At 41.3% G+C, this 25844-nt stretch overlaps 1 protein-coding gene across 6 annotated transcripts in view; it reads right to left on the reverse strand.

Annotated features, from left to right (window-relative positions):
• The window catches only part of cacna1bb (calcium channel, voltage-dependent, N type, alpha 1B subunit, b), a 186498-nt gene that overhangs the window by 48831 nt on the left and 111823 nt on the right, over positions 1-25844 (reverse strand). For 5 of the 6 annotated variants that reach the window (XM_061699497.1, XM_061699496.1, XM_061699495.1 and 2 more), the window contains 7 exons: positions 25202-25333; positions 15832-15904; positions 15426-15543; positions 12352-12419; positions 12175-12281; positions 8627-8689; positions 2931-3647 (listed from right to left, as the gene is read on the reverse strand). In XM_061699497.1, the coding sequence (XP_061555481.1) occupies positions 2931-3647; positions 8627-8689; positions 12175-12281; positions 12352-12419; positions 15426-15543; positions 15832-15904; positions 25202-25333 (1278 nt within the window). The remainder of the gene's footprint in view (positions 1-2930; positions 3648-8626; positions 8690-12174; positions 12282-12351; positions 12420-15425; positions 15544-15831; positions 15905-25201; positions 25334-25844) is intronic. The other variant, XM_061699498.1, reaches the window with a different exon arrangement.

Consider the following 25844-nt stretch of genomic DNA (forward strand, 5'->3'; position numbering starts at 1 on the left):
AGGCAAGGCGTTATGGAGGTCTGGTTTGGTGACCTCAGTATTACATCTCTGCTTTTTGCAAATGATGTAGTTCTGATGGCTTCTTCCGGGAGGGGGACCGAGTAGTGCTGCTGCTCCTCCGCATCAAGAAGAGCTATTTGAGGTGGCTGGGCAATCTGGTTAGGATGCCCCCTGGATGCCTCCCTGGTGAGGTGTTCTGGCCATGTCCAACTGAGAGGAGGGGATGACCCAGGAAACGCTGGAGAGACTACGTCTCCCAGCTGGCCTGGGACCACCTCGGCATCCCCCCGGAAGAGCTCGACAAAGACGATGAGAGGGTATTCTGTGCTTCCCTGCTTCAGCTGCTGCCCCCCGCGAAACGACCCGGGATAGGTGGAACAAAATGAATGGATGGATGTGCTAACACGACACTTTTTCCTCCTTGCATGCTATTTTAACTTCCTGTATCCTCTATAGCTGCTGAAACAATGCAAAATTCCCCATTGTGAGATGAATAAAGGTTAAAAAGCAAGAGTTTTAGTTGGTAGGTTCAGAGAAATCTGCCACTTCCAAATGTTTTGATCCGAATTAAAGTAACGCTAAACACCGGAAAGTGTTGTTTCAGTTCATTCTAATGTAAGAATGTTTCTTCTATAGGTATAGGAACATCCTGTTCTTCTAATTCATACCACAGGCAGTCTGAGAAATATCATGTACATTACAAGTCATCACAGGTGAAATTGACAATATTGGCATGTCAACAAGAACTGACATCTCTGCTTTAGAGGGGGAGAGCCCAAGCCCCTAAAATGAGCCTTTCCGTCCACAAATCTTCCCCATACATTTTTATGCACATCACAAATTAACAGCAAAAGCTTCTTTGAAAAAGTTCTGTTTCTTTCAACAAAAACAATATCCCTGTTTAAGACAAAGTAGCAAGTCTTCATTTGGTTCCATTACCCCAAGATGGCATTACTACTGCTACTACTACCAGAGGTGTGGACTCAAGTTATGAATTTAAACTCGACTTATCAAAATGTCAAAAGACTTACAACTCGACTTGAACACCAATGACTCGTGACTTCGCGATGACTCGTGACTTCACTCGGACTCGAGCCCAATGACTTGAAAAACACATTTTTACCCAACTATTGAAACACCTTCAGCTCTCTCTCAATAGCTCAACAAGCCAAAGTTTCACTGATATATATATATATATATTATGACCATACTAAAGCTTTATTACACCATATTTCTTTCAATAGCATATATATACTGTCTGTTCAGAAAAGTGCCATCATAACGAAAATATTTAGAACATAGATCATTTAGGTGCAAATAGCTGACCATACTAAAGCTTTATTACACCTTATTTCTTTTATTAGCAAATGCCCTGTTGGACATATTCATCAAGAGGAATTGACCAGGAGGTCACTCTTTCAGACACTACCTACAGTAATGGTTGTATTAAAAAAAGAAAACCCTCAGTGCAACATAAATCAACAAAAAATGTGTCCAACATAAATCAACAAAAAATGTGTCCAACATAAATCAACAAAGAATGTGCCCAACATAAATCAACAAAGAATGTGTCCAACATAAATCAACAAAAAATGTGTCCATTTCATAAGGTACACATCCTTGGTAACATACTGTACACAGAAACGACAACAAAAATGAATGTAACAATAAGGAAATTAATTACTGAAAAATAAAAACACATTGCATTGTGGGATTCACGTGGCTTGAAGTCACGTATGCTCGGTTTTTTTAACATTAGCAGCTAGCTTTGGTGAGCGATGATGCAAACAGTTACATGGGAGGCCGGCCATGCGCTTTCTGGACTTCCTTTTCATTACAGTTCCGTTTAGTCAGTATAGTGTTCTCAAGAATTACTCTAGTTTTTCTTTGTTATAATTCACTCAGCACACAGCTGGCATCTATTCGACATGAAGCAACATTATTTTTGTGTCCTCTTCTTCTGACCTCTTATGATTATTATATGACTATATTATTTAAATAATATTTTCATGTAGTTCCCCTAGTGTTCCGACTGAGATATCACAGTTGGATACAATTGTGCCTTTATAACAAGATGAAAAATCTTGTCTTCCTTTTTTTTTTAAATTAATGCCTTGCTTTTGATACTCAAAAGAAACGCTAGCTCTAAAATGAAATCTATTGATATTTGTGTTTTATTTATTTTTGTACGTGTTTTTAAATTGCCTCGATAGAAATGTTTGTAAACAAGAAAATGCAGTTTCCTGCTAAACGCACAATGTGAATTGAAGAAAAATACTGTTAATGATCTCAAAGAGGAAACCAATTAGTCATTCATTATTAGGTGAAATGTCTCATTTTCTCTTGTGTATTTTCATATTTGCTCTTTAACCAAACAAAAATATATTATAGCCGATTACTTGATTAATCGATAGACTTGTCAGTAGGACACTCGATTATTAATTGCAGCAATATTGGATGCAAATTCTCATTTGTAACAGGTCTGTTTAATGTCACCTCATAAATTAAGTGAGAAAAAGTAAGTCATAGCATGTTGTATAATTTTCATCGGTTTTGAAGGGGCCAAGACTAACACACAGTACTTTTTCTGTATTTGGAACAGTTTTTAGTTATGGAATGACATATAATTACATTGCTTGACGTTCGCTACCTCCAATATATTCCGCAAATTGAGATTTCTTTGGTACAAAATGCATTTCTGGGGATACTGGGCAAACCGGTGCAGAGTGGCCCTGATGTATCCAGTGACATTTTTACGATTTCACATGAATCATAACGCTGTCATGGACACACGTGGCAGCTGTGTGGCAGCTGCATGACGAGACAATAATCTGTGACACACGTCGTACTGAACTGACGTGTTCATGAAATGAGATCTGATTTCTCAGAAAAATGTATCTCTGAACATGTAAACAGAAAGAAGAGCTTACCTATGACCTTTCTTGCACTTTTTGCTTTCATCTCCATCCAGAGTCGACTGCGCTCTGACCATTCGAGAGCAACGTCCTTTTCTTTCTCCATTACTTTCCCCTCCTCTTCCCCGGCCCCTGCGCTCTCCATGGGCACCATTCGCTAATGTCCCATTTCCCTCTTTTGGTGTACGATGTGAGTGGTGATGGCGATGCCCTCTTTCTTCTCCTCCCCCTCGTACATCAGAGAGCTCCTCTTCAGGAGAGCCTGTGGGATGATGCCGCCTGCGTCTCTGCCCCTCATCTCGACTGTGGCTACTCTCCCCTCTCCTCTCTTTAGTCTGAGCCCCGTTGCTATTGTGATCTTTGCTCCGGCTGTGATGGGTGTGATGCCTCGTTGCACGGCCATCACCTCCATCCCTGCCCTCACCGTTCCTGTCCCGATGGCGGTGGTGCTTCCTGGTGTGCGAATGGAAGTTGTCTCCTGTGCTGTCTTGCTGTCCTTCCTCAGGAGGTCTGTTAGGAAGGTCGCTATTCTTGGACTCCACCACAAGGGGCCTGTCCAGGTGAGTCTTCATGTCGGGATGGAGATTGAGAACGGAGGACAGTCGTAGGCGCTCCTCTGGGTCAAGCTCATTAAACAAAGCCTCGCTGCTCCCTCTCATGTTGTGTCTCCTCAGTTGGTTGGTCCTCTGCTCCCATACTGACATGGTCTTGGCTGCTCGTTGCTGCTCCTTGCTAGATGCATAAAAATCCCACATGGAAACATTACAATTAACATGGTGTTTTTACTATACTTTTAAATACATGGCTTTTGGACAGATTTTGATCCCCAACAGTTTACACACAGCCAGGCCATCTTCTAATGTTGATGTTAAATTCGCAATCAGTATCAAGTACTTTTTATTAGGCCCTTAAAGTGCTTGTAAAGTAATTTTTGTGTGGTGGTAGGCGTGGGGGTGGGGAACAGGTGTCTAAATACATTAAACATGTTTGAGGGTTAATTGCTGAAAACGTGCAAAGACTGAGAACAATTTAATACTGAATTGTTTAACTATAGCGTTAAACTGTTTTTCACCATATCAGTTGTCTGGATTCTTTGGGTGAGGCTAAAAACTAGCCCAATGACGCAAGTGACACTTCTTAACAATACTCTTCTCTGTGCTGTGTCACATTTACAAGACATTTTTCTGGTCCCTTTACAGGCACTTTAACAAACCAAACAAACAAACATGTCACAAAATGATCTGTGATGCAGAGCACAAACGTCAGTCATGATAGTTTTCAAGAACTGTCCTTGTGAAATATGCAGAAATGTAAACACAGCACTGCTAAAGGTTTAGGCTGTGCAGAAAATGCTATACATAAAACCAGAATGAAATGAAATGAGAGCACACAATGCACCAACCTAGAGTATATGTGCATGTACCCAGGATGCCAAAGTCTGTCATGGTCTGTGTTTTGGTTTGGGTTGTGTTTAGTTTTGTTCCATGTTTTCCTGTGTTCCATGTTTGTCGTGTGCTCATTAAGTTGTTGTGTCCACCTGTTCTCGTCTACTTTGTGTCGACCAATCAGCTCTCTCCAGCCACTTGTGTCTTGTCCAGGTGTTCCTCGTTGTCTCGTCTATCTGTTTGTATTTAGTTCCCTGGTTTCTTTCAGTTCTTGTCGGTTCATTGTCGTTGTCACGTCTTTGCCATGTCATAGTCGCCAGTTGTCGTTGTCACATGTCATTGTCAGGTGTCATTCTCCCTATCTCGTTCCACGTCTTACTCACAGGTCATAGTTTGTTTCCAGTTTTAGACATTCAAGTGTTTCTTTGTTACTTTCGTTTGGTTGTTATCTGTTGTGGGACTTTGTTTAGTTTTGCTTTATCCAATATCCTTGTTTGCTCTTTTTGAAGATTAAATATTATTTTGAGACTCCCGCACTCCTGCCTTGCCTCCCTGCTTCCCTGCAATTGGGTCCACCATGTTCTTGCCTTGCGTTACTCGCCCTCGCCCTAACCACGTACGTGACAAAGTCATGAACACACCTCTATTATTTATTTAGTTTTATCACAGAGAATGGCTGACTTTTCCACGTTCACCAGCAATTTGGAATATCCCTTTCTTTAGCAAACAATGTGTATTAATCAAAACATAGCACTCTCTGTCAGATATTTCTCCTGCCCAGAAAGAGCCACAGCCTAGTACAATAATTAAATTTATTGCCTGAGGGTCATACTTAATGTGGTCTAAGTGATTCAAGTTGAGATTTTTATGAGTTTAAAGTTAAAACAGTTCAGAGTTAAAACAAACACAGTTAAAATAAATCCATTGGGTTGTGCTTCAAATTGTGTTGGTTGAAAAATAGTGCACTATATACTGTTTGGCTTTTTGTAGAGGAGAATGTCCACGCACACCCTGAACGATGTAAGAATGTCTGTAACTTTCACAGTAAAGTCAAGGCTTTCCAACTGGGAGAGAATCAACAATTCTTACTCTATTGAGAGCCATGGGAACGCAAATAGAATACAGTTAATCAAATATTGATGTGGAATTTGCCAGGCCCCATCAAACAAATTAGCTAATCTATAATCCTATTCAGAGAAGACAAATGCTTGATGCAAGTGTTCCCTTTCTACATATGCTGTTGTAGAGTGAAAATATCAATTTCCTTCAATTTATATTTGACAGATCCCCTCCTATTAAAAAAAGAATGTTGCATTGTCTTTGAAGACTGATTACTGAAGTTAGACTTACCGTCAGCACCATAAGGCACACTTAAAATTTCTTAAATTTTCTCCAAGATGGACGGGGCGCCTTATAATGCGGCGCGCCATATGTGTGCACTGAGTTCCAACATCTATAAATGTTGTTGTATGATGAGCGCTACGCTTGACTTCTTTTTTTTTTTTGATTGCTTGACTGACCGGGAGCATTTCCTGCCGACATGCTGCTTATACAGAGGAAAAGCGGATGCTGAGGACAGCACGCGGACATAAAGGGGGAAGGATGTGTGAAGGAGGACGCTAAAGCCACGCCCCCAGTGGCCGGGGTGTGAGTTGTGCAAAACAACATCGGTTTGGACCCCCCTGAAAATGGCACCTACGAAGAAACACGCTTACGAAGCACAGTTTAAACTGCAAGCTGCCAGTTACGCGGAGGAACATGGGAATCAAGCAGCCGCGAGAGAATTCAAGATCAACGAATCCATGGTTCGCCAGTGGAGGACGCAGGAAAACGAGCTTCGCCAAGTCAAGAAGACGAAGCTGAGTTTCCACGGAAACAAGGCGGGGTGGCCCGAGCAATGGATTAATGAGCAAAGAACAGCCGGGAGAAGCATCTCTTCATTCACCATTCGACTGAGGGCAATAATGCTTGCAGAAGAAATGAAAATCGAACATTTTCAAGGAGGTCCGTCTTGGTGCTTTCGTTTTATGAAACGGTGCCATTTATCCATCCGGGCAAGGACTACCGTGGCGCAGCAACCTCCAGCGGATTACAAGGAAAAGCTGGCGTAGGACCGATGGATGACAGATGGCAAACACAGCTTTAATAAGTCTAGGAGGAAATGCCGGGCGAGTTACGCCACCATGTGTGAATGGATTGTGGACGCTTGGGCTAACGTGTCTGCTTTGACTGTTGTCTGAGCTTTCGCGAAAGCCAGCATCATTGGTGAACAGCCCCCCGGCAACGAGACTGACTCCGACAATGACGAGAGGGAATCCGGCGTGTTTGTTGGAGAACTTCGCCAGCTGTTCATTTCGGATACAGAAGATGAGGACTTTGATGGATTTGTGGATGAGGATTGATAAAAAAATATATATAATATACGTTGTTAAATACGTCAATAAAGTACAACCGAACTCAGTTTTACTCCCGCTGCCTTTTTAAAAACATTGTTTTAGCGTGCATGCATGCTACCGCATGTTTTTAGATAGCGTATGTTTTATCATGCCTGCGCCCAATAGTACGGTGCACTTTATGTATGTGTTCAATACAGAAATAGACCCCGTAACTGAGCTTGTGCCTTTTAATATGGTGCGCCCTATGGTCGTGAAAATATGGTAAGTAGATTTAATAGCCTCACATCAAATAATGCTGCAACGCGAACTTAAGTATGAAATGATTTATATTTATATATATATATATATATATATATATATATACTGTATATATACAGGGTAATTGAAAAGTAACTCCCTATTTTTAAGTACTTGTAATTTATTTCTGAACTATAATTCTTACAAGAAATTAACATGAGAAGAAAGTGTATCGCATGGAGTTTTATTTAAAATTCGATATGGGCGCAAGCATTAGCCACCAGTTTCTCAAGCCGCCTGGGAACCGCATTAACTGATTTCACTCGGAACTCTTGTGGGATGGAAGACATAACTTCTCGTAACCAAAGTCGTTGGTTTGGTAGAATAGACTATCTCCTTCAATCATGGAACATACGCTAAAAAAAAATAGAAAAATATTACAACGTATGAATAAATTATAAGTATTTTAAAATAGGGAGTTACTTTTCAATCACCCAATATATATATATATATATATATATATATATATATACTTTTTATTTATTTATTTTCTATAACAAGTGTATAATAATATATTTTCCTGGGCAACAGGAAGATACCAAAGTACTCTGAAGGAATGCTAAACTTATTTTATCTAGTACTGTCTTGGTTGCTTTGTTTTCTCTTCTACCCATTGTGATTCTGTTTTGGGAACATGAAAGCTGCCAATGTTAACTGCAACTACAGTATCTTTCAATCATTTGTTATAGGTATGTCAACCTTTGCAGACATGGCATGCTGTATCCGACATGGGTGGGAATAACATGAGCGAAGACACAAATAGATGACTTTTTATATCGTGATTTTATTTTATTTTTTTATGTATTCTTATTTCCATCTAACCAAAGAAACTGTGGCTACTGTGTGTATCACATGGTACTTTATTGGTTTGTTAAGTTTGTTCCACCTGGTCACCTGTACCTTAAGATTTGTCGGGCAGGGGAAGAGTAGAGACTATAACTCCTAAGAGGCAGACAGAAGACACACAGACAGACAGACGGACAGACAGACAGACAGACAGACAGAGGACACAAGGGCACAGGATAGGTTTCCACACGCACACACGTAAGAAACAGACACAGGCTGCATTTGCCAGAGAGGAAAGTGACAGAGAAAAAGAAACTAAAGGGATAAAAGATTTTTTTTGGTGTGATATACATTTAAAAGACCCCACAAAGCATGTAAATGAAAATGCTTTGTGTTGTGACAAAAAGATGTGACCTAGCTTCCCTGACCTTATTTTTGAACCGTAATACATTCAGACACTACACAACTATTGTTATGTTTAGACAAACAGCACTGATTAGGCTATTTGGCTTTACTGGAAACAGTGTTGTACTTCATTAAAGTTTGTTTTAAACATAAAACATTTTTTTTTAATGTATGTTTGGTATACAATTTATACTGTTGGAAAAGGATGTGTAATTTGCAAGGGACATGCATTTGTTGTAGGTTTATGCTCCGTATGATGTATTCTAATAACACAATATTTTACCAACATTAAGGACAAGACAGACAACAATTCTAATTTTGGGAGCCAAGAGAAGAGGAGGAGTAAACTAATTATATAATAATTAAGTAATTAAGTCTAAATGTGGAAGAGAAAGAAGAGGATACAAGGAGGGGAATATTGTAACAGAGAGTGATAACTCACAGTGACTGAATGCTGTTGATGGACGACCTGCGAGAGAGTGCATCTCGATTTTGCTTTACAAAACTGTACATGCAGAACAAAAAAAACAAAAGAAAAATGAGACACAAATATGAAGGGCAAAGGTGGAACCTCAATGTGTCCACCTGTTCCCTTCTAATTTACTCAAAAGGACAAATCTGTGCAACTACTTGGCAAACACCATACTAATTTGTAAGCAGACATTTTTATAAAAGCAGAAACTGAACCTGAAAACCAGTCAGGAGTTTCATTCCAAATACATTTTCGATTTTAATTTGTAACATAACCAATTTGAGTGGTTGGAAAAGTTGCTGATTGGAATTTTTATCGAATTTCGTTAAGAAAATGCCATGCCATGAAACCCCGAGTTTGCACACAAAAACAGTACATTTCAAACAAAAGCAGTTGCTTATGAGCCAGCTCACCAATGTGTCACCACACTATTCACTTTCAAACATTTGGAGAATACTGGATGCTAATGCACAGGAAAATAATAGTGATGACAGGGGATAAGGATGAGATAAGGCAGCTAACCAGTGTTTACTCCAGTTGAGCAGACCCATTTCTTTGTGAGGCAGATGGCAATTAAGGAGACGCTGTGGGCCAAACAACATCACTTTATCTAATGTAGGTATAGCCTGCCAGGGTGCATGTTACATTGCTTGATATGAGACACTCTTTTTCAATACGTACAATGACCTGTACGTGTGGGCGTGCATGTGTGTGTTTGTAATATCAATGATCAATTCAGGGATTTGATATGGTACAAGAGAAAATTATCTTGTAATGGAAAGGAGAACAAATACTTTGTTACTGTACTAAAGAAGTTTTTTCACGTATGTGTACAATACTCCGTTATTTATATTTCTGGCAATTTTCATTTTCTCTCCACTACATTTCCTCAGTAGCATGTATACTTCTACACTGATACATTTCCCCTGAACATCTTTGATACGTTTTGGTGAAGACAAAGTGGACACTTCCAAAACTTGCAGTAGCACAAAGAAGGTCTTATTCCTAGTCAGCTGGTCCGGGCTCATAAATGCACAGCCATGAACCTAATGTATTAATATGTCACAAAATGCTAAAATGTTAGCTGCTTAAGTTTTTTATTATTAATGCATTCTATTTGCACAATGTGAATTTAATAAATACAAACTTAATTATTTCTATATATAAAAGAAACCAATTAGTTCAATTATTTTCTCTTAGTTATTCATAATTGCTTTTTAACCAAGCAAAAATATATTTTATCCAAACACTGGGTTATTTGACAGAATTTTCAGTAGGATACTCCAGTACTAAAATATTCGTGAGCTGCAGCCCTACGTTCAACTCCTCCATTATATTGTCGTATTTTTATTGTTTGATAAAACCCTTGCTTTGGTTCCATGTGTGATTAACCTGCAGAAAATTGCTCCTCAAAATGAGAAGGTTGCTCCTCAAATGACGAAATGATGAGCAAAGCTGCTCCACAAAGAAAATGTATTGCAAATTATTTTGAGCCTTGCTACGCCAAAGCAACACACCAGAGAAATGTAACTGGCTTGACTAAAACAAAATGACAGAAGTTCCAGAAAGGTACACCAAAGTTTCTTTTTTTAGACATTGAACCAAATTGTGTAATTTTACTCAAAGAGGATATATAAATGAACACTTAATTCACACCTGTGGGCTCACTACCATGAATTATTTTGGGAAATTGGAGTGAAAGGCTCTTCTTAGACCTAATGGATAATGTGCCGCTTATGCCTACCTACAGTAACAGAAATATTTGGATCCACATCCAACCTGAGGGTTTAATTAATTTAGATTAATCCAGTACAGTCAAAATGTCAATGTTCCTTTTCGCTTGTTTAGCCATCAGGTTAATGTGATGGCCAGGTTAATATGTGCTAGCTAATTTTTCTCTTTAGCCAACTTGTACATCTTTACAATTTACACTCAAGTAGACTGAATACACAGAATAAACAAAATACATAAAAACACAATTAAAGTTATTTATACTTTAAGTTATTTTCTGTTCAAATACTTTTTCGCAGGTACTTTATACAATACTGGGGGAAAACGTATATATATTTGATTTCGCTCCCATTAGTCAATTATTGAAGTTAACGATTATGCAAAAGAGTATGCAATCATAAAGACACATATTTTAATGTATACTTGTTTGCACAATAAAACTCGAAAAGCACGGTCCGAGACTGACTGGCACGTTGCATCCCACTGGGCATCAAATGACACTCCTGACTGTCTTTTGTATGAGATTGAATCTGTGAGCATAAATTGTCATAAATTAATCAAAATTTAAGATATAGATACCATTTTTGCCTCTGTCACTACCCCAGAGATTATTTCATTATTTATTTCATGAACTGAACAACTGCTCAACGGTTTGTTTGCCTAGCTACAGATTTGTGGTCAAAAACAGTCTAAAGGAAGTTCAGCTGAGCGCTCTTGTGATTTGCTTTGTTCTTTGTGGCTAGTGAACTGTTAGTTCAGTGCCTGATATATATATATATATATATATATATATATATATATATATATTATTATTTATTTTATTTTTTTGACAATTTTGGAGAGGCCTTTTAATAACTACTCCAAGGAAAAACAGAAGAATGTGCTTAGTCCTTTGAGATAAGAACCTTAAAAAGTTCTGCTAATTTACATCATCTGATGTTGCCTATAGAAAGTGATTCACTCATTCAAAATTAATGTCCTGACTTTCCAAGCGTTTGTTTTATGTAGTTCTTTCAGACGTTTTTCCACAACTGCCTCAAATACCATATGGATGGATGATTATGTTCATCAATAATACAGACTTTAAAAAATTAAGGCAATATGAGAACTACTGTAAGTCTTGCGTCTGCATGTAGTCAATTTAAATACTCGTTTCATACAATTTTTCGAAAGTAGTGTACTGTCCCTGGTCTTTCCATTTTGTGCATGAAGCCAGTGGCCAGATATTTCACATTACAGAAATCCTCCCTAGAAAACCTTCTGACACATTACGGCATAACTTCATATTATAAAAATGTATATGAAATGTCCTAAATGTCCTCTTCTGAAAGTTACATTTTAATGGCAGTATGTCATAAGCAAAGTTTGTTTTGCAAGTACTGTACATCTTGAATTGAACAAAGAAAATAAATTTCATTGTGTTGTTCAACCAATCACTTTTCCTATTTTCTGTGGTTCAGTATTTCAATTGCTTTTTTTCTGGTACACAAAATAAGATAGTGTTGAAAAGAAAAGAAAAAAAGCAACAAATTGGCAGGTACTACTGACTGGGTGCTTCCTTAATTGCCTGTAATTTTAGGAGGTGATCAGTGAGGGGTGAGTGAACCAGTCAAAACCACAGGAGCACTCTCAAAGTTGAAGAAGAAGAGAGTAAATCCAAACAGAAACTCACACAGAATATTACATGGGCTAAGAGGATGACAACACAGTCAATGAGAAAATAATGTTTCATTGGGGTTATGCAAGAGACTGATAATATAAGCGGGAGAGGATGCACAGAAACTTACGCAGCTATTGAGATGTTGGCTGCTGACATGGGACTGACTTCCTTCACCTCCAAAGCCTTCTGCAGAGCAAGCTTCTTATTGGCTGCCTCCTCCTGTTCTTCTTCGTCCTTCAGCCAAGTTTCAGCATTATGCAATGCATTTGTATGTAATATGTTAAAATAGAATACTTGAACTCACCTTAGTTAGTTCCTGCGCATTTGCAAGATTATCAACCGCGATGGCCAAAAAGACATTCAGTAGGGTGTCTGAGGAACAACACGACTCAGGAGAAACTATGGACTTACTGTGTTACATATTACACTCATCATAAGGCTCTCTTTTTCATCTGTGCCAAGACATTTTTTTGGGGGGAAATATACTTTATAGCAAATCGACAGACTCTGTGGTAAATTGGTCCATTAATCCAGAAGTGTATTTGTGGAGTCAGAGAACATTTAGTTAAAGAGGGCCTGGCTCTTAATCTCAAAGGTGCTTGATAGGGAAGAGGTCAGTCAAGTTCTTCCTCAGCAAACTCTAATTATGCCTGTATAGACCTTGCTTTGCGCAGTGGGTCACAGCCATGCTGGAACAGAAAACGGCCTGCTGCACTAAACTCTTCCCATGAGGTTAGATGCATGAGATTGTCTAAAATGTCTTGGTAAAATGAGGAGTTAAGATTCAGGGGAGACTAATAAGAATTTGACCAGATTGGAAAGTTTAAAAGATGTCTGGCAGAAAATCTTTACATCAATTGAAAATAGTACAGCTACAGTCGCAAGAAAATGTATGTGAAAACTTCAGAACAATTTGGATCGCTGCAAAAATTGGTCAAAAATGTGTTCTGATCTTCAGCTATGTCACAACAATAAACAAAAACAGTCTTCGTAAATTACCGTAATTTCATGACCATAAGGCGCACCGTATTAAAAGGAGCAGTCTCAGTTACGGGGTCTATTTCTGTATTTAACACATGCATAAGGCGCACCATATTATTGAGCGCAGACATGGTAAAACACACGCTAGCTTAAAACATACGGTAGCATGCATGCACGCTAAAACAATGTTTTTAAAAAGGCAACGGGAGCAAAACTGAGTTCGGTTGTACTTTATTGAAGTATTTAACAATGTACTCATGTTATTTTTTTATCAATCCTCATCCACAAATCATACAAAGTCCTCATCTTCTGTATACGAAATGAACAGCTGGGCAAGTTCTCCATCAAACACTCTCGTATTGTCGGAGTCGGTCTCGTTGCCGTGCGGCTCCTCAGAAATGATGCCAGCTTTTACGAAAGCTCGAACAACAGTGCAAGCAGACACGTTATCCCAAGCATCCACAATCCATTCACAAATTGTGGCGTAACTCCTACTCTTAGTAAAGCTGTGTTCGCCATCTGTTATCCATCCCTCCCACGCCGCTCGTAACTTCACTTTGAACACCCTGTTTACACCGATGTCCAGCGGTTGGAGTTCCTTCGACAAGCCTCCCGGAATGATGGCAAGTTCCGAGTTATTACACTCAGTCGAATGGTGACTGTAGAGACGCTTCTCCCGGCTTTTCTTTGCTCATTAATCCATTGATCGAGTTGGTCTTCCAACTCGGGCCACCTCGCCTTGTTTCCGCGGAAACTCAGCTTCGTCTTCTTGACTTGGGGAAGCTCGTTTTCCTGCTTCCTCCACTTGCGAACCATGGATTCGTTGATCTTGAATTCTCTCTGGGCTGCTCGATTCCCATGTTTCTCCACGTAACTGATAGTTGCAGTTTAAAGTGTGCTTCATATGCGTGTCTCTTCGTAGGTGCCATTTTCGAGGGTCCTTAGACCAAACCGATGTTGTTTTGCGCAATGCACATTCCGGCGCTATATACCTACTGGGGGTGTGCCTTTAGCGTCCTCTTTCATGCGCACCCTTCCCCCTTTAACGTCCGCATGCTGTCCTCAGTCTCGTCCTCCTTTCCTCTATATAAGCAGCGTGTCGGCAGGAAATGCTCCCAGTCAGTCAAGCGGAGCGCTCATCGAAGTCACACAACAACATTTACAGATTTTGGAACTCGGTGCACACATAAGGCGCGCAGCATTATAAGGCCCGTCCGTATTGGGAGAACATTTAAGACTTTTACGTGCGCCTTATGGTCGTGAAAATACGGTAATACCACACAATTACATGTTTCTCTGTTTGTATTAGAACACAATGTGGAAAAGGTATGCAAACCTTAGGATTTAAGAAGCGGTTGACATTTTTTGGCAGCAGTAACCTCAACCAAACATTTCCTGAAGTTGCAGTTTAGACCTGCACAATGGTCAGAAGGAGTTTTGCGCCATTCCTCTCTGCAAAGCTGCTTCAGCACAGCAATTTTCTTGAGATTTCTGGTGTGACTCGCTCTCTTGAAGTCATGCCATAGCAGGCCAGTCGGATTGAGATCAAGACTGTGACTAAAGCCACTCCAGAAGAGTTTTCTTCTGGATGATACCATCCAGTTGTTGACTTACTTCTTCTTTAGGTTTTTGTGCTGCTGCATCAACCATCCTGCACTGAGCTTCAATTGGCAGACAGATGGGGTTAAGTTCTCCTGCAAAATGTCTCGATAAACTTTGGAATTCATTTTTATGTCAATGACAGGAATCTCACTGGCGGAGACTGCCGAGACCGATCAGTCGCAGCTACTCCGGGACCCGGGAGACCAAAATATTGCTCGTGTTCTCACCGACTCACGCAAAACGACGTTTCGTCCTCCAGCCCTCGCAGCGCATCCACAATGAATAGGTTTGTCGATGGTGCGTGCGCGTTGCTAAATCCAGTGTGAAGAGGCCTTAACTCCTGTTTATCTAGATTGGCTGACTCAGAGTAGTATCTGCAACATTTGCACAATCGACATTGTCCCAGATTATCACACTACTAGTCACTTTAAACTGCATACGTTTCTTGAAGTCTCGACGCCCTTTGCACAGTGGTCATTGCACCAGACTATTGCTCTATTAGTCATTTCAAACTGCTCTAGGTGCTAGAGGACGCTGCATCTTTTTGCAGAATTGTCAAACCGACATTACCAGATTACTAGCAACCTTTTATTGCTCAGTGACTGTTTTTTCAATGTCTTTATGTCTCAAAAGTATTCTCTGTCAATTGACTGACTGTTGTCGTACTAGAGCGGTTCCAATACCGGAGACAAATTCCTTGTGTTTTTTTTACATACTTGGCAAATAAACATGATTCTGATAGTTTCTTAAACTAAGACCATTACCGCACACCGTTTCTTTCTAATAAGAGGATACAGTTTCCAAAAAGTGTAAGGACAATGAAGTAGACGGAAGAGAACATCCCACGGCGGACACCTCCTTGTGACTCGATGCCATGGTACATCACAGCGTTCCAGTCCTCCCCAGTTAAAATCTGAGTGAGTCAAGAGAGTTCTGATGACACTTGGGTTGTTCGAGTACTGCACAGAACTCAATTAGTTCGCAGCATAAAGGGTTGTGAACACAGACTAATTAAGGGATTATAAGTGAGCTTGTTAGGAGGCAAAAAGGTGCACAGAGCAGTAATTTAACATGACTGATAATAATCTTACAACTTCCATAAAGTCAAGATTTTCTCATTTTCAAGATGAACCGTGTGCGCGCGTGTGTGTGTGTGTGTGTGTGTGTGTGTGCTACTGCCTTTACATTTGGGATGTCTTACCTGAAACACAGTGAGGATGGCTGCTGGGAAGGTATCGAAGTTTGTTGTTGGTGTTTCATCCTCAAAGTTAAATCTAAACGAAAAGCAGAAAGAGAACAAGTATCATAAAGTAGAAACTCAACTTGCATGTCATTGAGTGCTCTCTGCCAAGGCCAAACTATTAGAATCAATCCGAAACATGTTTAAAACATTCCCCAAGTCTTGGGAGTGCCACACATTGTGCGACGCGGTCGAACTAGATTGGACCGGACCTTTGCAAAAAAAAAATTAAGAATTTGCGTTTTCGACTCACCCCAGCACATTGAGCGACTGGATATATGAACGCCCCGAACAGCTCGCCTACATAGGCATTTGATGCTGTACACACAGTATATGGTACTTTATCACATTTATTGAACCATAAAAAGATACATTATTGTTAAGGAAGAAGCCGGTTGCAAAAGAGAGTGGACTTGGGTGAGAATACAGTAAAAGCAATTACTTGGCTACTTTAAAAGAGACTTGCTCACTTCCATTTATTTGAATGTATCCAGCTCAGTACATACTACCTGCATACATTTTGGCCACACGCTTCGCTTTTTCATCCACAGGCACATTAGAAATGATCAATATAGTTAAGTAGTGTTGTTACACAAAATATTTAAAGGTTTTTATACTGTATTTATATGGCTTGGGGGCGACGCGGCAGCCACTCAGTGTCGCGCTCGCTCAAAATCCGTAAATGTGTTTGCCTGTAATCTGTGAAGTTCCGACGATGTGCATTGGTGATTGAAATTTTAAATGACGGCAAAACCAGTGGCATATTGATCGGCCACTCATGAAAACGGTTTCCAAGCCATGAACACTGTGCGACAGTTTAGCTGGGTTCAGCCATGTCACTAGGTATGCTGCACCCTTTAAGGGAACTCTAGTACGTTCAGAGTTGTGCCAATTAACATGCAGTACAAACGACTGAATGTGAAAATATAATCTCTGTCAAGCGTTGTGCTTGGCAATAAGAGATGAGGACACATGCAGTAGCTCACCAGATTGGCATGACTAGTTTTACTTAACTTCTCAGTGCCTCACAGCATCACCAAGGAGAATTAAGGTACAAGTTGTAGTTCAGTAATGAGAACATGACAAGCTGGGGCTCTGCCAAGGGGCTGTTTGGAAGTGCTATTTTTGCTGCTATTTGTGCCATTTTGCTGTAATTCTGAAGTCGTAATGATAATGGAATCAATTGTAGCTATGACAGTCATATGAGTCTATTCAGTATGTGGGCGAGATGTGGGGATGAAGTCTATAAAAAGGAGGAGAGGATGTGGTGCACTTTACTACCACAAGACCACTTTGGCCATTAGCACAAATTGCACCCGGCTTCTTCCTCTCAAGAAGTCTGAGATAAATGCATGTTGGGATGTCTGTTGAATGCATTTATTATATACATGTGAACTACTACTACTACTTTTTAGATAGAACACATGGTACATAGACACACACAGAATTGTGGTAAATCTACCACAACCCAGTAAGGATCAACATAGAACCATACATTTTTTGCTCTCATGTGCACTGTACATGGACTGTACATGGATCACCTGAAGGAAAGAGGGGTGTGGGAAGTGAATTAGAGGAGACTGGGGAGGGGCATCTAATTCAATAAATTTTGCCTGACCTTGGTATGGCATCATATTGTCTCTTTGGATTCTCGACTCATTCCACCATTGTCCCTCTCTGTCTGATCAAGACATCCTCCGTCACACTCTCATCACATCTTTGGTTCATTTCTTCACAACCCTCCTCGCCTTCCCACCATTGCCTTCGCCATTGCCTCTCCTGCTTTCTTGTGTATTCGCGAGTCCATTGCAGGCAGTTGGCTGCTGTGCCTGTGAGTTCCGACCTCTATTTATTATGATAATGGGGATTGGGAGCGCTCATCCAAATGGCACCCACAGAGACTTCATTAATTCAGTTCGCGAAGTACAGATCTGCTCGTCCGAACTCCTCACTAGCTAATGCCCTCACCTCGAGTATTAAATGGTTTATACATGGTGCATATACATGTCTTCAAAAGTGGGCTGGAAATAAATGTGGCATATTAATACAATAAAAATAAACAGATCTTTCTCAAACAAACCTGATTTTACTTAATAATATTTACAGATACCCTTACACCATTTATTTTCTCTTTAAATAATGACCTCTCTCGTAGAATCAGTAAATATGGAGGGGAAGCCAGGATCTTATTCTTGGCTCATTCCCCTCACTAAGAAACATAAACTTCTAGAAATAGATTGATAAATTCTTGCAACAATAACATAACTAGTTTGGGTGACGTAAAAACAGTTATGTAGCTATCTATACTTTTTTTGGGGGGGGGGGAACTGCATTTTATCTCTGCTCAAAAATTCTGTTTTCACTCTTATTTGTGTTTTTGTTCCATGAAGCATACAAAGAATGAGAACCATACAGATAAGCAAGGAGACAAGGGGGCAATGTCGGAGTAGGCTGAGTTAGGGGAGGTTCAACACCCTACTCAAGGACATCGCAGCAGTGCACAGGAAGAAAAAATAAATAAAAAACAAGATCTTAGATGTCAAAAATTGATAGGGAGCAAATTCCCACTGCCATAGAAATGAATTAATAGAGCTTTAAAATTTTATTTCAATGCAGTTTCTCACCATAAGATGTCTGTACACTGAAATGAGCAAAACAATAAAACTTTTTTTATAGTCATTACACTAAAGGCTGCATACTGTATTTTGTCAAAGCTTATCACAAGCAGACGTGATGTCCTTTGAGTCTCAGTAGCGAGACGGTCCACTGCCTCAAGCTGTTTATCTTTTAATTCACAATTTTACCAAGAGAGGTTTAGTGTTTTGAGAGCAAGAATATAATTTCTGAACCGAAAATAAATTCAGGATACATGTTATTTATTTTCCTTTGTTTTCATTGGATTTTTGTTGTTGTTGTTGAGGATTGGAAGGATCTTTTTACATCAGGAATTGTCAGCCTGAGGATGTTAGTGCTTGCTTTGCTCATGATTTTACAAAACATCTTCCAACATGAAAGACTGACTACTGTAGTTACCATTTAACCAGGCTTAGCATGATTATTTTTCCCATAAAAGTGAAAACGAACATTATTTGTAGCCAATGAAACCGTATATGCTGCCTGATGTGCTTTGTTGGCTAAAAGCACTGTGTGGACGTCAGACTCATCTCACACTTGTCCATCACAAGAGACTGATGCAACGCTAATGACGGCATAACCTGATATAAGGCTTGGTACCATGGCAACAGCCTGTTGTTTTCAAGGCAGCCAGAAGTGGTGGTTGTCAGTCCAAGGAGAACTGAATACAAGTGAAAGGTTGCTTTACACACATTGTAGGTGTGACTACTATACTAAGCAAGCACAAGCAGTAAGCGACAACATAAACAGTGCCGTGAAAAAGTATTGGCCCCCTTTTTAAATTCTTTTATTTTTGCATAGTTCCTCCACTTTTCTATTTTACACTTTATTTGCATAAAACAAATTAAATATCAGGCAAGTATAACCCAAGTGAACTTAAAATGTTGTTTTTAAATGGTAATTGTGTTTATTCACGAAAAAAAAAACTATTCAGTAACCTTGCCCTGTGTGAAAAAGTAATGGCCACCTAAACCTAATAACTGGTTAGCCCTTCCTCAGCAGCAACAACTGAAATCAAGCGTTTTCTATAACTGGCAATGAGTCATTCACTTCTCTGTGGAGATATTTTGGCCCACTCTTCCTTGCAGAATTGTTTGAATGCAGCAAAACAAAAATCCAGCATGAATGGACTTTTTAAGGTAATGCCACTGCATTTCAATGGGATTCAAGTCTGGACTTAGACGAGGCCACTCAAAAACCTTCATTTTGTGTTTTAAGCCATTCAGAAGGTGACTTGCTGGTTGGTGTGTTTGGGATCGTTATCGTGCTGCAGAACCCTAGGGCACTTGAGCTTGAGGTCACAAACTGAACCATTATCCTTCAGGATTTTCTATTCAAAATCAGAATTTATAGCTCCATCAATCACAGCAAGTTGTCCAGGTCCTGAAGGAGTAAGCAGCCCAATACCATTGCACTACCACCACCGTGTTTGACTGTTGGTATGTTGCTCTTTTTCTTTTTTTAGCTCTTTTGTCCGACTTAATTTTGTCGGGACAGATTCTGTTTGAGTGATTTCTTGATTGAACAGGGTCTGGAGGTAATCAGGCTTGGGTGTGATCAGTGAAAATTCAACAAACGTTGTGATTATCCACAATTAATTAATGATTTAATAAGGGGTGGGGGAGAGGGATTAATTACTTTTTCACACAGAGCCAGGTAACTTGAAATAGCTTTATTTTTTTTAAAAAACGAAATCACCATTTAAAAACAGCATTTTAAGTTCACTTGGGTTGTATTTGTTTGATCTTAAACATTAAAGTGGGGAAACTATGAAAAAACATAAGAATTTGAGAAGTTTGGCTAAAGGGACGAGTTTCAACTTCCCACCTCCGACAGAACTTTGCTCAGGTTCCGTAGGAGGCGGGGGACATCGGGGGACAGTGCCTCTGGATTGGCAGACTCGCAAGAGGACTGGTACCAGCGCCCAAGCCGTGTGTGGAGGCGAGCCCGACTAAATCTAGTCGGAACTCGTTCCCTGCCAGAGAGGTGATATTCCACGTCCCTTGAGCCAATTTCTGTAGCCGGGGATCAGATCGCCAAGGTCCCCGCCTTCGGCCACCGCCCATCTCACACCGCACCCGACTCCTATAGCCCCTCCCACAGGTGGTGAGCCCATGAGAAGGGGGACCCACGTTACCCTTTCGGGCTTGGCCCGTCCACCAAGCGCTCGCCTTCAAGCCCCACCTCCAGGCCTGGCTCCAGAGGGGGGCCCCGGTGACCTGTGCCAGCCAGCGAAACCTAAATCCACCATGAACCATGAACCATAAAATTAACATGGAATATTTTTATCAAGGCAGTGGGCCCCTACGCTTTGCTGATTGTAGTCTGTTTCCTACTTACAGTACTTTGCTTAAAAATACATTATGCATTATGTTGATTCTCTAAAAGGTCAATCTAATGGCACAAAGAATTATTTGTCTGCCACTGATGATAACCACGCATGAAAATAAAAACTAATCAAGAGGTTCTAGAGTAAAAGCAAATTGGTCTGAGAAAGGCCTGCTATGAATACTGAAAAGGTCTACACTGCTGTATGAGCTAAGTAAGTAAAAGTTTTGATTGAAAAACAATTATTTCTTTTTTATAGCATTCCAAGTCCTTTATATTCAAATGACAAAACATAATTTTGAAACTGTGACCAGACAACTGTCTTGAAGACCATTTTAAATTATTGTGTTACACAACCTCAATTAAATTGGTGTTTGTGAATATCCATCCATTTTCTGAGCCACTTCTCCTCACTAGGGTCGCGGGCGTGCTGGAGCCTATCCCAGCTATCATCGGGCAGAAGGCGGGGTACACCCTGAACTGGTTGCCAGCCAGTCGCAGGGCACATATATAAACAAACAACCATTCGCACTCACATTCATACCTACAGGCAATTTAGAGTTGTCGATTAACCTCCCTTGCATGTTTTTGGGATCTGGGAGGAAAATGGAGTGCCCGGAGAAAACCCACGCAGGCACAGGGAGAACATGCAAACTCCACACAGCCGGGACCGGGGATTGAACCCGGGTCCTCAGAACTGTGAGGCAGATGCTCTAACCAGTCGGTCACCATGCCTGTGTTTATGAATAGAAGTAGCTAAATGCCAGCAGCCACAAATTACTCCGAAAGGGAGGAACAGTGTTTTTTTTTTGTGGAGTGTAAAGGAGGCCAGACTTCCCTCATCAATTTTAACGCTTCAAACCTTAAGTGATATTTCAGTTAACTTCATGGTAACATTACTGTAAGTGTGACAATGAACCTTGCATGTGCAAAGCTCATGGAAAAACATAACTAGAGAAACCGACTTGTTTCTTTGGGACAAAACAAGTCAAATCATAGCACTATCGTCACGGACGACTGTGACAGTTACTTCAATGAAAATGTGTGGAAGACACTGTTGCGCCAAGGTAAGAAAAGACCAATTAACACAGCTCAAATGTGAATCGAAATAGAACATTAGGTAGATGTTCACAGTCTAATGAATTTGAATCCAAATTGTGCAATTACAATACTAATGTTCATATTTGATTGACAGTATCATATATGTATTCATTTTGTCAATAAATTACCTTGTTTTGGTTTTACATAAGTGTTTTAATGTAGTGGTACAGAGAGCTCTTTCTAATATTTTGACTTTCTCAGGTAGATGGATGAGGTAACAAGCTATCCATTTTCTACACCACTTTGTCCTCATTAGGGTTTCTGGTAAGTTGAAGCCTACCCCAGCTGAGTCTGAGCAAGAAGTGGGTTACACCATGGACTGATTGGAAGCCAATCACAGAGCACATGTAGACAAACATGGACAATTTAGTCTTTCAATTAACTTAACATTAACTGGCCGGTGGGACTCCTGAGGCACCTGATGGGTACCGGCTGGCCAAGCAGAATGCAGCTTTGGTGGTTGCTGAAGCAAAAACTCGGGTATGGGAGGAGGTCGGTGAGACCATGGAGAAAGACTTCCGGACAGCTTCGAGGAAATTCTGGTCCACCATCCGGCGTCTCAGGAGAGGAAAGCAGTGCACCACCAACACAGTGTATAGTGGGGATGGGGCGCTGGTGACCTTGACTCGGGATGTTGTGAGTCGGTGGGAGAATACTTTGAAGACCTCCTCAATTCCACCGACACACCTTCCCATGAGGAAACAGAGTGTGGGTTTCTCTGAGGCGGGCTCTCCTATCTCTTGAGTTTGAGGTCACCAATGTGATTAACAAGCTCCTCGGTGGCAAGGCTCCGGGGGTGGATGAGATTCGCCCGGAGTTCCTAAAGGCTCTGGATGTTGTGGGGCTGTCCTGGTTGACACGACTCTGCAACATCGCGTGGACATCGGGGACAGTGCCTCTGGATTGGCAGACTGGGGTGGTCATCCCCCTTTTTAAGAAGGGGGACCGGAGGGTGTGTTCCAACTACAGGGGGATCACACTCCTCAGCCTCCCTGGTAAGGTCTATTCAGGGGTGCTGGAGTGGAGGGTCCGTCGGGAAGTCGAATCTCAGATTCAGGAGGAGCAGTGTGGTTTTCGTCCTGGCCGTGGAACAGTGGACCAGCGCTACACCCTCGGCAGGGTCCTCAAGGGTGCATGGAGGTTCGCCCAACCAGTCTACATGTGTTTTGTGGACTTGGAGAAGGTGTTCGACCGTGTCCCTCGGGGAGTCCTGTGGAGGGTGCTTCGGGAGTATGGGGTACCGAACCCCGTCCCTGTAGGCCCGGGGGTCAGAGTTTGGTCCTTTCGTCGTTCCCGGTGATTGTCACCGATTCTGTTCATAACTTTTATGGACAGAATTTCAAGGCACAGCTGAGGCGTAGAGGGGGTCCGGTTTGGTGGCCTCAGTATTGCATCTCTGCCTTTTGCAGATGATGTGGTTATGTTGGCTTCATCAAGCCGTGACCTCCAACTCTCACTGGAGCAGTTTGTAGCCGAGTGTGAAGCGGCTGGGATGAGAGAATCAGCACCTCCCAATCTGAGACCTGGTCTTCAGTCGGAAAAAGGCTGGCGTGCCCTCTCCAGGTTGGGGATGAGATCCTGCCCCAAGTGGAGGAGTTCAGGTATCTTGGCGTCTTGTTCACGAGTGAGGGAATAATGGAACGGGAGATCGACAGGCGGATTGGTGCAGTGTCTGCAGTGATGCGGACTTTGTATCGGTCTGTTGTGGTAAAGAAGGAGCTAAGCCGAAAGGCAAAGCTCTCAATTTACCGGTCAATCTACGTTCCTACACTCACCTACGGTCATGAGCTGTGGGTCGTGACTGAAAGAAGATGATCCCGGATATGAGCGGCCGAAATGAGATTCCTCCACAGGGTGTGCGGGCTCTCCCTTAGAGATAGGGTGAGAAGCTCGGTCATCCGGGAGGATCTCAGAGTAGAGTCGCTGCTCCTCCACATCGAGAGGAGCCAGATAAGGTGGCTGGGGCATCTGATTCGGATGCCTCCCGGACGCCTCCCTGGTGAGGTGTTCCAGGCACGTCCCACCGGGAGGAGACCCCGGGGACGACCCAGGACACGCTGGAGAGACTACGTTCTTCGGCTGGCCTGGGAATGCCTCGGGATCCCCCCGGAAGAGCTGGATGAAGTGGCTGGGGAGAGGGAAGTCTGCGCGTCCCTCCTAAAGCTACTGCCCCCACGACCCGACCTCGGATAACCGGGAGAAAATGGATGGATGGATGGAATTAACTTACCAACCAGTCCAAGGTGTACCCCGTCTTTCGCCCAGTCAGCTTCAATAGGCTCCAGATCATCCGTGACCCTCATGAGGATAAGCGGTATTGAAAATGGATGGATGGATAATTAACCTACCATGCATCTACCCAAAGAAACCCCACACAAGCAGGGGGAAAGCAAACACCACAAAGGAAAGATGGAGCCAGGATTTGAATGGGGAACCTCTTAAATGTGAGGCTGATGTGCATCGCAAGATACTTTTGCTGTGGTCGTGAGAACATCCATTTGTTGTTTGACTCTTTGGTGGGCTTTTTTAAAATTCTGATTTATTGGTATATAGTACATAATCTGGGATCCAGATTTCCTCCTTTAGTTGAGCAACTACGCTTAGTGTACGGTAAATAGTTGCAGGAGCCGCAGATAGCCCTGTTTTCTAATTAAAAAAAAATAGATTTTAGGCATTCTTTCTAATTGAACCAGTAAAATCACTCATCCTTGATGCAATAGCATCAGCCATTTATTCTATAACTGTTAAAAAATATGAAAGTAGAGTAGCATGTGAGTTGAGTTATTCAGGACTAAATGCCAGACGGATTATGAAGCGCTCCCATCATTAGAAAGCATGGGACCCTTGCAGAGATTGATATCAAAGAGCCACAGTCAGTGCTGTTACTTTGCCAGCTTCCTGCTGCCCCAACATGTCTTTCACCAGCGCCACACAAGGCCACTGGTGGCACACAAGAAGAAGGGTCAGGTGGTGAAATAGATTGTGGAGAATAAGAGCTGTTGGATACATGTGACAGTGGTCTGTGTGGGTGTATTTGTGCATGGAGCAAAGTGTGACCTAATTGGAAATCAAGAGGAGCCAAGCACTTTCTGTGTGTGCGCGTGTGTGTGTGCGTGTGTGTGTGTGTGTGTGTGTGTGTGTGCGCGCGTGTGTGTGTGTGTGTGTGTATGTGCGCGTGTGTGTGTGTGTGTGTGTTAAATCAAGTACCGGATGGAAATGAGAAGAAAGTCCGGCTGTATGAGTGGGACAGGTTAAAAATATTACTCACTGTCCTCCAAAGAGCTGCATGCCCAGCAGAGCGAAGACAACGATGAACAGGAAAAGGAGGAAAAGCAAACTGATGATTGACTTCATGGAATTAAGGAGGGAAACCACAAGGTTCCTCAGGGAGTTCCAGTACCTTAGAATTTATAGAACAAGGACAATAAAAGTAAAAAAAAACCCCAATATTCTGTCTGAACAGCATATCATCATAACAGAGATTAATTGACCAAAAGTGGTAGAACAAAGGATTAGTATACTATGAATCGTTTGCTGTGAATGTCTTAGGCTATTCTAAACATAACAAGCTGCTTGGTTTTTACTGGCCAAAGATGTGCTGTATGCCTGATGATATTGATTTTAGTATTATAAATAACCACAGCAGACCACTTCAGGAGTCTAAACACACAAAACTAAAATCTAACATGTATTAGACAAGACATCAAAACCCAAACTAAACACAGATGGAGACATAACCATCAAATTAAATCACCAATCAGTACAAAGATTCCAGGTTTATACGGTATCATTTTGGATCAGTACATTTGTAATCTTCACTTCTCTTTGGTTGAGGTATCTAATTGCACCACAGTCATTCTTAATGCAGATTAGGTAACAAATTGTAACACTTTGAATGAGAGTAGTGAGAG

Source organism: Phycodurus eques, chromosome 15, assembly GCF_024500275.1.
Source record: "Phycodurus eques isolate BA_2022a chromosome 15, UOR_Pequ_1.1, whole genome shotgun sequence".
Taxonomy (NCBI): domain Eukaryota; kingdom Metazoa; phylum Chordata; class Actinopteri; order Syngnathiformes; family Syngnathidae; genus Phycodurus; species Phycodurus eques.